This window comes from Sapajus apella, unplaced genomic scaffold (genome assembly GCF_009761245.1).
Source record: "Sapajus apella isolate SASKATOON/1434 unplaced genomic scaffold, GSC_monkey_1.0 scaffold13, whole genome shotgun sequence".
Classification (NCBI taxonomy): domain Eukaryota; kingdom Metazoa; phylum Chordata; class Mammalia; order Primates; family Cebidae; genus Sapajus; species Sapajus apella.
Window position 1 is genome coordinate 34,793,429 of NW_022436953.1, and position 12,629 is coordinate 34,806,057.

At 49.2% G+C, this 12,629-nt stretch overlaps 1 protein-coding gene across 1 annotated transcript in view; it reads left to right on the forward strand.

Moving 5' to 3' along the window:
• PPP2R2D (protein phosphatase 2 regulatory subunit Bdelta) overlaps window positions 1-12,406 on the forward strand; it is a 51,214-nt gene extending 38,808 nt beyond the window's left edge. Inside the window, 5 exon segments of the mRNA XM_032282029.1 lie at window positions 1,868-2,045; window positions 3,212-3,376; window positions 5,631-5,892; window positions 11,537-11,669; window positions 11,671-12,406. Coding sequence (XP_032137920.1) covers window positions 1,868-2,045; window positions 3,212-3,376; window positions 5,631-5,892; window positions 11,537-11,669; window positions 11,671-11,817 — 885 coding nt within the window. The 3' untranslated portion in view covers window positions 11,818-12,406.
• Window positions 12,407-12,629: the final 223 nt, after the last annotated feature.

Here is a 12,629-nt window from a genome sequence, read left to right on the forward strand (position 1 = left end):
GACCCCCGAGGGCGGGCACTGATTCTAAACTGGAAGTGATGGGACCCCGAGGGGCGGGCACTTGACCCGCTCCAGCCTTGTCCATCTGCTCTACAGCCAGCACCACCTCTCACGGGGTACATGTGCACAACCCACCCTCAGAAACCCCTGTTCTTCCTGATGGGACCCCGCCACCACCCATGAGCTCACGTGCTCATTTTGGGAAAACAATAGGCCTTTATTAGGCCCAGTCTCGGTTTTATTCAAGGCTGCTTTTGTAGGTTTAGCCTAAATAAAACGGGTATAATAGGTGGCCCTACTGAAGGCCTGTGAGAAATGTAGTTATTTCATTAGTCAGTGTGCAGAGAAGAGACCACAGACCAGGTAATTCTGTACATTGACTTAGGTCAGTATTTGAGATCTTACAGTTCAGAGTGGACTGTTAATGTATTCTAACCCTAACTGGATAAGAGTCAGAAATGTTGCTGCTTTTAAATTTTTGTTCTAAATTATTTTAGTGCCAGGAAAGGGATGTAATTAAAAGAAGGAATCTTGGCCAGGCGCGGTGGCTCATACCTGTAATCCCAGCACTTTGCATGCGAGGCTGAGATGGGAGGATCACTTGAGCCCGGGAGTTCAAGACCAGCCTGGGCAACATAGCAAGACCCCTTCTCTAAAAATGAAAACAAATTATTTTGTATGTAAATGAAATTTTTTTTAAATAAAGGAAGGAATCTTTGTAAGTATTGCAGCTATCATGTGTTTTGATTAATTGTAGGTTTGTTAGAGGATTGTGGCAGGTGTGTGTTTTTAAGCCTGAACTTGGTAGACCTGACCCTTCTTGCTCTAGAGACTCCAAAGGTGTCGTCAGCACTAACTATGTTAAAATCAGGGAAGTCTCACTATACATACTTTTCCAAGTTCATTTTCTGCAAAATCAGCCAGATAAGACTCAGCTGAGAGATTTTTTTTCCCTAAGATTTCACGGTTCTTCCTTTTGATTTCTAATTACAAGAATAAAGATCCTATCATTAATTTTTTGTTTTGATTGTAAAGCTTATGCTTTTCTTGCAGCTGGATGTTAGTGAGATGCAGTCCCTTTTCCTTTTTTCACGTGTGATGCTATTCCTCATGCCTGAGCTCTCGCCTCTGACCACAGGCGCCCTCCGGCCAGCACCCTCTTCTCTGTCCTTTCCATTTCAGTGTGATTGGAAATGGACTCTCCCAGCACTCAACACAGAGATGGGTACGGGAGGTACCTTTTACTTGTTTTAACCTCAAATGAAGTATAATATGTAACACGTACCCCATAGTAATACATCTGCCCCGTAAGTGACCAGCTCCATTTGACTGGACATGCCCATGTAGCCAGCCCCAGACCGAGAAATGGAGCATCCTCAGCTCCTCAGGGCCCTCCTGTGCACCCCGCCAGTCCCTGGAGCCGGCAGAGGCTTGTGGGGTTTGCACCAAGAAGCATACTGCTGGTGCAGTGAGGGGAGGTTTGTGCATCCAGCTGCAAGGAGAGGACAGAGAGAGGGGCTCACCTGAGCCATCCAGGAAGACTTTGCTGTCCAGCGTCTCAGTGTGGCCACTGGAGGACACAGGAGAGGGAGGGAGCGCAGGCCTCGGTGCCCGGGCAGCTTGTTAGCCTGCCAGTCTTTTTCTTCAGTAGGAACAATGGAAGCAAGGGGGAAGACTTGGAATAGAGTATTGCATTTTGTAGCGTATTTTCATAACTCTGCTGATTGGTTATTTGGAGGTATTGCCTGTACACAGTTCTTACTGAGCCTTGAACATAAACTTGTCCTCTTTTGTTATCTACTGTAAGTGTTTTAATTCTGTGCTACTGTGATCTTTGTTTTGAATTCCTATTTCCTTCCATTTTTAGGTCCCAATATTGAAGCCCATGGATCTTATGGTAGAAGCGAGTCCACGGCGAATTTTTGCAAATGCTCACACATATCATATAAATTCCATTTCAGTTAATAGTGATCATGAAACATATCTTTCTGCAGATGACCTGAGAATTAATTTATGGCACTTGGAAATCACAGATAGAAGCTTTAGTATCCTTCCTCAGAAGGACACTGGCATTTTCCTTGGGGCTGGTCTTCAGATGGTGATTTCTCTTGTTCCTTTACACGCCTGTCTCAGAGTCTAGTCTTGTAAATGCTGTGGCTGCATGGTGGCCTGCAGTGTAAGTTCTCTGTGATTTGAAATGTTTGTCCCCAAAAATACAAATTTCCTTCTACCTTTGGAAACAGTTCTCTGTATAGTGGGAATTACCTGAAGTCCACTGCCTGCCTGGTTTAATCAGAGACAGTTTTAAATAGGCTGCGTTTGAAAAACCAACATTACGTGTTCTTTTTTAATTTTTTTTCCTAAATTTGCTAATGGATGATAGAAAATATTGGCTTAGGTTAGAGTGGCATTTAATCGCCCGTCTGAGCAGCAGCTTCCAGTAAGAACCTGTGTTCTTCCGAGGCTGTGCACGGTCTGGGGGTCCTAGCCCTCCTCACGTGGGCTCCTTTACAGCCAGCGGCCAGGGAGCAGGGGGCGTGCTTCGTCTGCAACCTCTCCCAGGGCCCTGTCATCCAGTGCTGTCCCTCTGCTGTCCAGTGGCTTGAGCTGGGGTTCCACATCGTGTGTTGGTTTTCTTAGTAGTTTCAGCTAAAAGGGTGAAGCTGGCCCTGCAGTCTGAATTGGCCCACCACTGAGTTCTGCCCTGTATTTTTCCCAGTTGGAGGATTTCTGTATAGGGCAGCCTGCTATGTTGGCTCTGCTCTAACTACTCAGAACAAGCTCTTAATGTCAGGTGATTAGAAAAGCAGCGTCTTTTGGAATTTGGCAGTATTCTTGTGTCTGTAATTATGTATGGGTGTGTGGGATTTTGCACAGGTGGTGCTCGCTTGCTTTTCCTGTCTATATGATTAAGTATGTACTGTCTTGCTATCAGAGGGTTTCCGTAGAACATTAATAATTGCAACAGGATGAAAATGGTATTCGCGTGTCTGTGTCTCCCCGGGGTCGGGGCGTTGCTGTAGTCTGGTGAGGGTGCTCATCCCAATCCTCTTAGCAGGAGCTCCTTTGGAATTCAGGAGGTGTCATCGGCCTTCTTTATGGCTAATCTTTTAAACCTCACTGCGCGGATTACTTTACGTCCTATTTCATGTGACTGAATTTGACTAATTAAAAAACAGCTGAGCACTGTGCCTTAACCACACACTCCCAGACATCGTAGACATCAAGCCTGCGAACATGGAGGAGCTGACGGAAGTCATCACTGCTGCCGAGTTCCACCCGCACCAGTGCAACGTGTTTGTCTACAGCAGCAGCAAAGGCACCATCCGACTCTGCGACATGCGCTCCTCAGCCCTGTGTGACCGACACTCCAAGTGTAAGTGCCTGGCGGCTCACTCTGTCACTCAGGCTGGAGTGCAGTGGTGCAATCTCAACTCACCGCAACCTCTGCCTCCTAGGTTCAAGCAGTTGTCCTGCCTCAGCCTCCTAAGTAGCTGACATTACAGGCATCTGCCACCACGCCCGGGTAATTTTTGTATTTTTAGTAGAGACAAGGTTTCACCATGTTGTCCAGGCTGGTCTTGAACTCCTGACCTCAGGCGATCCACTCACCGTGGCCTCCCAAAGTGCTGGGATTATAGGGTGACCGCCCGTGCCCAGCCGTGCCTGGCATCTTTTAAAGCATCTCCTTTAGATCTTCTTGTTCTTCAGAGGTTCTTCTAAGTCATCTCCAAAGACTTAGAGGGTTCTCCCTGTCCCCCAGGCACCTTTGCGCACCTGGGGAGCCCTCCATTGCTGCGGCCGTCCGAGCATGGCTGTGTCAGAGGCTGCCGCTACTAACGGGAAGTCGAGGTCTTGCTTCCCACGGGCTTGTGGCTGTAGGGTGAGTGCCTTGGTACCACCAAGAAGTGGGGTCACTTCTGACCAGAACCTGAGTGTCTCCTCAGCGGCTGCCAGCACTGGGTCCTACCAGAGCACCTCATTGTCTCTGCCTCTGTGCGTGAGACCTGGGCTGAGGCCGCCAGCACACAGGGGGTTGTTCCCAGCTGTTGGAATGAGCTCTGTTCATGTTGAGCTTTGCTGAATTGGAAGCCACTTCCCTGAGCTGGAAGGCTAGCATTTTAATCCACTGAACTTTCAAGTTCCTTCTAGGTGAGGGAGGTTTTGTTTTTGTTTTTATTTTTAGCCATAAAGAACGGGCTCAACTGCATACAGTGCTGTACTCAGCATGCCCCAGTGTCCTGAAACGTTGCCAGCTCTTCCCCCAGTGCCTGCAGGTAGACCGTGCCCAGTGACACTTCCTCTGATGGTAGAGCCCCAGTCAGCCCCACCAGACTATGCTCAGCAGCCTTTCTGCCTGTTCTTTCCCAAAGTTGAAGTGTGTTTTTAAGAATTCTAATATTCCTATTAGAATTCCTGCGATGAAGATAAGTGTTTTATAGTACTTAGCCTATATCTTAAGCATAACATTCTTGAGGAAATAATTTCAGATTCCAGGAGTTCTGTTTGTCATCAGAGTGTTTGTCATTTGAGTAAATGCTTGGTGTCAGCGTAGCTGGCTTCAAATTAACTTCAAATGTAAAGCTAACAAATACATGTTCCTACATCAAGGAAAAAGAGAAAAAAAGCAGTTTGAAATAAAGGAAGTATAAGCCAGGTGCAGTGGTGCACACCTGTGGTTCCAGCTACTCTGGAGGCTGAGATGGGAGGATCACCTGAGCCCAGGAGTTTTGAGACCAACCTGGGCAACATAGACCTTGTCTATTTAAAAAAAAAAAAAGGAAGCACATGTCCCCTGGCCTCAAGTTTACTAACCCTTAGGGCATATGACCACATACTAGGGCAGTCAGTGGCCCCGTGGGGCTGGGGCACCTCACTCTGCCACAGGTGCGGGTGGGGGGACCTCTGTCCACTTACTGCAGAGAAAGCAGGGTCTGCCAAGGAAGTGCCCAAGTCGTTCTGAAAATAGGAACTCAGTTTTGTCACAGTAGAGCTTGAGTATCCAGGATTGGAGGCAAACTTGCTGGCTGGCTTTGACCGGCAGGACCATGATGGTGGTTAAAATCTGGACCACAGCGTTGCTGGTCAAGGTGGTCACTCAGGCAGACCCACAAGCTGTCAGCCCTCCGAAGAGCAGGCACTTTTTTAGAGGCCCAGACCGCTGTGTCTGCGTGACCATGTAACGTTGTTTGTGTCTTCCTGTGATGTACATGGGATAGGATTTCGTGTCTGGGGCCTCGTGCCCTGAGGATGGGAAGACACTCCTCCCGTAAGGCAGTGATGTTGAATTTGGGCACGCGTCAGGATACCCTGAGGAGCTCCCACAGATGGCTGCCCCCAGGACCTTGCCCAGAGATTCTGACTCATCAGGGTCTGGGTGAGACTTGGGCGTCTGCACCTCTCGTGCCTGCCCCTTGTCCGCAGCTGGTGCTAGAGTGCCTTATTCTAAGGTCTTGCTCACAGAAGTCACAGACGATGACAAACCTAGAGAATCAGAAAGATCAGAAGACCTAGTACTGTCGAGAAAGAGCCCTTCCAGAGCCTTTGAAGAGGCCATGTCCTGCTTGAACTTGAATATGACTTTTCTCTGATTTTTAAACAGAAGCTGAACACGTTGTTTTGTTTTTCAGTTTTTGAAGAGCCTGAAGATCCCAGCAGTAGGTCCTTCTTCTCGGAAATAATCTCGTCCATATCTGATGTAAAGTTCAGCCACAGCGGGCGGTACATGATGAGCAGGGACTACCTGTCGGTGAAGGTGTGGGACCTCAACATGGAGAGCCGGCCGCTGGAGACCCACCAGGTCCACGAGTACCTGCGCAGCAAGCTCTGCTCGCTCTATGAGAACGACTGCATCTTCGACAAGTTTGAGTGTTGCTGGAACGGTTCGGATAGGTAAGGCCTACGTGGAAATGAGCAGCCGCCCCCAGCTTGCGATTTCCCAGAGTGCAAGGTCAGTGAGGGAGGGCGCTGTCCTCCAGCGCCACAGAGGACGATGTGCACGGGGTTGTTTTCCAGGCCTTTTGATTGATGGACAATAGTATCAGGGTAGAGAAACTCCGGTCTCTCAGTAAGTTTCTCACCTAGCTTGTAATTCCATCTATATTTAGTCCAGACGTATAGCACTAAGTACAGGTTGGCTATGTTTTAAATGCTTAGCCCAAGATCAGGGAAAGGAAGGAAGTGGGGGCGTGCTCACCTCATGGGAATGGCCACGCTGCACTTCGCCTTTCCTCTGGAAAGAAGTGGCTAAAAACACCCCCGAGCCCACTGCCTGCCGCGCTTGGACACAGCATGGTCAGAAACACCAGTGTGATTTGTCATGTGATGTTCTCGTACCTTGATCATTTATTTTGTGTACATTCTTTAAAGTTATTATGATTAGTATGGTTGAGAATTATGTTTTATTATTATGCAAAAAGTTACATTTCAGATGATGGAAGATTATTTTGCACCATTTTTATGTAGAATTTTTGTTCAGAACTTAACAGAAGATGAGTCTGCTGTTGGCAATAAGTGATTCACTGGATAGTCTATAAAATCCTCTGGCGTAAACACCTAGAAATGCTGGATATGATACAGCAGGTGTCTCTTCAGGCATGTAGTTGAGCTCACAAATAAGCAAGGGAAATCTCACACCGGCAGAAAGTAAGAGGGAGCGGAAACCAGAAAGTAAGAGGGAGCGGAAACCAGAATGGTAGACTCTGAAGGCGTCTCTTCGGAGAGCAGCCTTGCAGCGCCGCTGGCCTCGGGAATCAGCCCATAGTGGGAACCGCTGCCTCCCGTGAAAGACAGGTTGTGGTGCAGAGCTGAAGCCTTGGCCACGCGAGGTGTGGAGTTGTAACAGGGACCCTCCGTGATGATGTCTCATCCACTGGCAAATGGAGTGCAAAGGGAAGTGTATCTGTCTGAGACCTTGCCGTGGGGTGGCAGCACCCCCTGAGAGGTGTATCACCTCCCCTCACAAGGGTTTGAGGCCTGTGTCTGCGCCAGCTGCATCCTGACCTGCAAAATCTCACACTTTGGAGCCCTTTCTTTCCACGAGGGCTGTGTGCGAGCATCTGGAGGGACCAGCGTGTTTCCAGGTCTGGCTTCTACTCTGTTTACAGACTGACCTTTTAGCCTGTAGCATCTCACGGATGTTGACTGAAGACATGAAGCTCCCGGGTCCTCCTGGCCCAGCAGGCAGTGTGAGCCTCTCATTGGCCTGCTTCCCCCACAGATGGACACACAGGCCGTGGCTGGTGCACACTGAGCTTGGAGAACCCGCTGCTTTCACAGTGGGCAGTAAACACACCTGCACGTTGAGCAGAAGAGACATGACCTCATTCCTCCAGGCCGCTGGCGGTAAGCACAACCCTGAGAAGTGGCCCAGTTAGAGAGAATGGCGTTCTTGGCAAACCCAGTGAGAACACGTGTGGTGGGCGGCTGCTGCCAGCACACTCGGGTCTCTCTGGATTTCCTCAGATTACAATCATCTAAACAGGAGCTCACAGGTGAAAGCTGCTGAGCATGTACCGGGAAAGCCATCATGAGCAAGTCAGCAGAACCACACGGCAGCACTGAACCTCCAAGAAGTCAGCTGTTGAGATCCTGAGTTAAAGAAGATAAACTGAGAGTGCCGGAGGAAGGAAACAGCCTGGACCAGGAGCCACTGACCGCCAAACAGCCAGGGAGACGAAGGGAATCAAAGAGAACGTCTGGAAATGGCGCGTGCGGTAGATGGAACTGTGTGGCTGGAGCTGCAGGTCCGTTCTGGCCAAAGAAACCTTGTAGTAGTAGATGGCAAAGGCAACCAGAAGAAATGGTGGGCTAAAGAGCCAAGCAGATAGAAAACCTGAAACAGCAGGCACCGCAGAGGCTGGGCTGAGGCACAGCACACATTTCAACGGACAAGTGTGGGGGTGTGAGGCTTAAAGTGACAGTGGCCAGGAATTTTCTGTAACTTATGAAAGCCTGAATACACAGAATCAGGAGGCACAGAAATGCTCATCCATATTATAGTGAAATTGCAGGGCACCAAACACATCTTAAATGTGCCCAAGGAAAAAACACAAATTACCTCCGAGAGCAGACACCGAGACTGAGACGAGGCTTTGCGACGGCCACAGTGGGAGCCAGAAGCCATGTGACAGATACAGCGGGTGTGACTCGTGACGTTCCACCGCCAGCTTAGAATCAAGCCTTGAAATAGATGCTTGTTCAAGAATCTGCTTGTGATAAAGGCATTTTCAGATGGGAAGCAGTGTATTGCAGCAGGAAAGTCAGTAGCGTGAGCTGTAAAAGAACTCGCTGAAGAACATGCTCTAGCAGCTGGAGAGTGGCCCTGCAGAAAGGGGCTGAGGCAGACAGGCAGGGGAACAGCCATGCGGACCCCACAGAAAGGGGCTGAGGCAGACAGGCAGGGGAACAGCCATGCGGACCCCACAGAAAGGGGCTGAGACAGACAGGCAGGGGAACAGCCATGCGGACCCCACAGAAAGGGGCTGAGACAGACAGGCAGGGGAACAGCCCGCAGGAGGAGAGCAACGCGGACTCTGAAGCTCCTCCAGCAGAGCGACCTTAGTTATCTGTGCTAGGGGGAGAAAAATGAGAGCCCTCACCAGCTCCACACAGTAAATAAGCTCTGAGTGCTCTAAAGCCTAAGGCGTCCTGAGCTCTGGAGTCAGAAAGTTCTTAAACAAGGCCCCAAAAGCCCAAACAGTGAAGGAGAACATTAAGAAATTCAACTACATTAAATTTTAAAGTTCTTTATGTTGAAATTAAAAGTGAAAACAAAATCCACAAAAGCAAGCATAACAAACAGAGATTGAGTATCCAGAACATGTACAGAATTAGGAGTTCACACGAAGCTAGCAAACAACTCAGAGAAGAGCAAAAACCATAAATGGGATTTCGCAGAAATGGAAAATAAACAGATAGAAATGCTCATCCTTCTTAGTGATGAGCAAGTAAAGCCAGAGGGGCGTCCTTTTACACCCATCAGAATGATGATGGTGTCAGGGAGAGGGTGGAGGCCAGTGGGCTCACCCAGTGCCCTTGTGGCCCTCCTTGGTGCCATTCAGTCTGGTTGGGAGCTACCTGCACATACAGACGACAAAACATGCTGAGACATGGAATAGTAAACTCCTGGAGGCAGCCCACAGGTGCAGAATTAGGGGATAGACAGGTGAGTTCTCGATCATAGTGACCTCTACTGAAAAGCGGTGAGAATTGGTGAGATTTGGATCTCACAAAGATAGTCCACAAAGAAAATTCAGGAGGAACGCGTACGGTAACATACAACATGATAGGTTTAAGACATATCAGACAGTTTTATTTGTTTTTAAGAATCCGTAACTATTGGCCAGGTGTGGTGGCTCACACTTGTAATCTCAGCACTTTAGGAGGCTGAGGCAGGCAGATACTTGAGGTCAGGAGTTCAAGACTAGCCTGGCCAACATTGTGAAACCCTGTCTCTACTAAAAATACAAAAATTAGGTGTGGTGGCGGGCACCTGTAATCCCAGCTACTCGGAAGGCCGAGGCAGGAGAATTAATTGAAACTGGGAGGCGGAAGTGATTGTGGCACTGCACTCCAGCCTGGGCAATAAGAACAAAATTCCATCCAAAAAAAAAAAAGAATCTGTAACTATTCAAAATATAAATGTGTGTGGGGATGACACATACTTCTGTAGCAAGTGATCCCCCAGCTGGGGACAGATGGGAGATCATCTTTCTTTCCAGAGTGGCACCCAGTGGGAGTTTGCTGTCTTAGCAGTGACTTGCAGGTACATGGATATTCACTGTATTCTTCATTCCTCTTGATAGATTTGAAATATTGGAAAGTGCACTTAGATCACGTGCCCGCTAGCATTTGCCTAGTGCATTCACTCTTGCAGACGTGCTCATGTCTTCCTGCCTGGACCCCTCTGTTGAGGGATGCCATGGGGGAGAGTGAGGTGCTTCAGTGCTGCCTCCGCCCAGTGCAAGTCCCATGTGTGGCAGCGCCTTCTCATGTTCTAGGCTGCCCCACAAAACCAGTGACGCGTTGACTCTGTGTCTGCCTGTGCTGTTCCCTTCCTGGGCCCGCCGGGGCTGCGGGGCAGTGCTCTTGTTTGCCGTGAAGAAACGCCCACTCTGGGGCTGGCACTGTCTGTCAAGAATTGAAAAGTGATGATAAAACTGTGTAAAAGCTGATGTGCTTTTCATTATTGCCACACACCAGCAATTCCGTCGGCCATACTTCTTCCCAAAACTCTCGTTGTTTGTGTTCTGAATAACAGTTGCTGTTGAGTTTTAATAACATAAATGTACGCTCCAGATTCACACATTCTTTTTACCCTTTTGTAAACATTGTTTTCTTTGTGGAAACTAATTTGGAGAACTCCCAGTCAGCGGCACTCACGTGCGGACTTGGTAGCGCTGGAGGGCGTGGGACACACCGTGTGTCTTCTGCCTCGGTGGCACTGTGGGCTCCTGCATGGATGCAGGAGACGTGAATCAACATGGAGCGCTAACTGCGGTTTCTCTTTTTTTAGCTTGTCTTTTTTTTTTCTGCTGTGAAGTTTTAGAGAAGGTCAGTCAGACACTAGATACTTGTAAGCAGCCAGGGTCAGTGCTGGGCCATGGAATGGAGGTGGCCCGCCTCTTTCTCGTGGCACCTTGAAGACGTACGGGCAGGAAGGCCTCTCGCCATGCATCACCATGGGGCAGGACGTGAAGGTGTGCGCAGTGTCAGGGGAGGAAGTGAGTGTCAGGACTGCCGGGGAAGCCGGAAGGGCTTGTTGGAACACATCCGTCCTCCGAAACTGGGCTCATAAAGCCATGGGTCAAATCATGACAGCGTTGCTATTATTCAGCCATTTTCCATCATTTTTGTAGAGAAAGTAAGATTGCAGAGGTCTTTGCCAAAATTATAAAGTTGTGTCATGAGGATGTGTGCTTGAGTGGTGTTTTTCAACAGCAGAGACACGTGAAAGCCATTACAGTTGGTCTTGAAGAAACAAAGCTTGGACAGTTTGTGTCTGGAATGTGTCATGTGAAACGCGGCCATTCTGAAGTTCCGCCTCACCTAGCCCAGTGTTTCAGATTCTGTTTGTCTCCATTGCTTCATTTGAGAGAAACTTTGTGAAATTAATAGAAAAGCAGCCTGTGAGTGAAGAAACCCTGACAGATGTGACTAAGAACTGTTGAATATGAATTTTGTCCAGGTCAGCTTTGACTGGATTATGGACACAGTGCAGAGCCTAAGGCTTAAAAGTAAGCTGCACTGTCACTCATGAGTGAGATAAGCAGGTGGGGCGGTTTGCAGAAGATGTGCTCATGTAGTTAAAAGTATGACTCCATTATTTTGTTTCTCCTGCGATAAAAAGTTCAGTAAGAGTCTTGACTGCGTTTCCCTTCTGACCGTGATTATGATTGTTGCTTCCTGATTTCCGAAGGTCACTGGGTTGTACGGGCGGGTGGGTGGTGTGTCTGTGTGCCCCGCAGCAGGGGTCTGCGTTCCTGCTGCCGCCCCCCCACTCAGGAGTGCTGCTGTCTGCTCTTGTTTTGAACAGCGCCATCATGACCGGGTCCTACAACAACTTCTTCCGAATGTTTGATAGAGACACTCGGAGGGACGTGACCCTGGAGGCCTCGAGAGAGAGCAGCAAACCACGCGCCACCCTCAAGCCCCGGAAGGTGTGTACGGGGGGGCAAGCGGAAGAAAGACGAGATCAGTGTGGACAGTCTGGACTTCAACAAGAAGATCCTGCACACGGCCTGGCACCCCGCGGACAGCGTCATCGCTGTGGCTGCCACCAATAACTTGTACATATTCCAGGACAAAATCAACTAGAGACGCAAACGCACAGACCCAGTCGTGTCTGGCCTAGTTAGCCGGCCATCTTTCTGTCGGAGAGCAGGCACCAGTGTCCACTCCATTAAGAACAGTGACGCACCTGCTGCTTTCCTCACAGACGCAGGAGAAAGCAGCCTCCGCTGGAGGCTGGTGTGGTTCCGCCTTCGGTGAGGCGCGAGACAGGCGCTGCTGCTCACGTGGAGACGCTCTGGAAGCAGAGTTGACGGACACTGCTCCCAAAGGGCCATTACTCAGAATAAATGTATTTATTTCAGTCCCAGCCCTCCTTTCCAATTAATAGACCAAAAAATTAACACCCAAGAGCAAAGTCATTGTCAGATCCCTTTCTCCACTTCTTTCCCTCTTCTCTGCCATCGCACCTGGGCTTTCCCTGCAGTGTGGCGTGGCGACCGTCCATGTCCTCTCCAGCCTTCCTCTGAGTCCTGGTGGCTCCATGGATGTATGGATGTGGCCCGAGCAGGCTCAGGCGGCCCCACTCACCCACTGCATCCACCGTCACCCCTTCGGGTGTGACCTCTCAATAAAAACAACACACTATAAAAAGTGTTTTTAAATCCAAACATAAGTATTGTCTTTTTATTGCTTTCACTGCATAGAATGAAGTAATGCAGGATTATCCTTTGGAAGTGTTGCAGAAATGTGTGTCCTCCGGCAGCGTGGTGGGGGGGGTCGGGGTGTGCAGCACTTCTCTCCCCAAGCTACCACCGGCTGTGCTTCTGTAGAAGTAGCCCATCGGATGCACCAGCTACGGTCTGGGGAAAGCCAGAACCGAGGCCACCCTGAGAAAG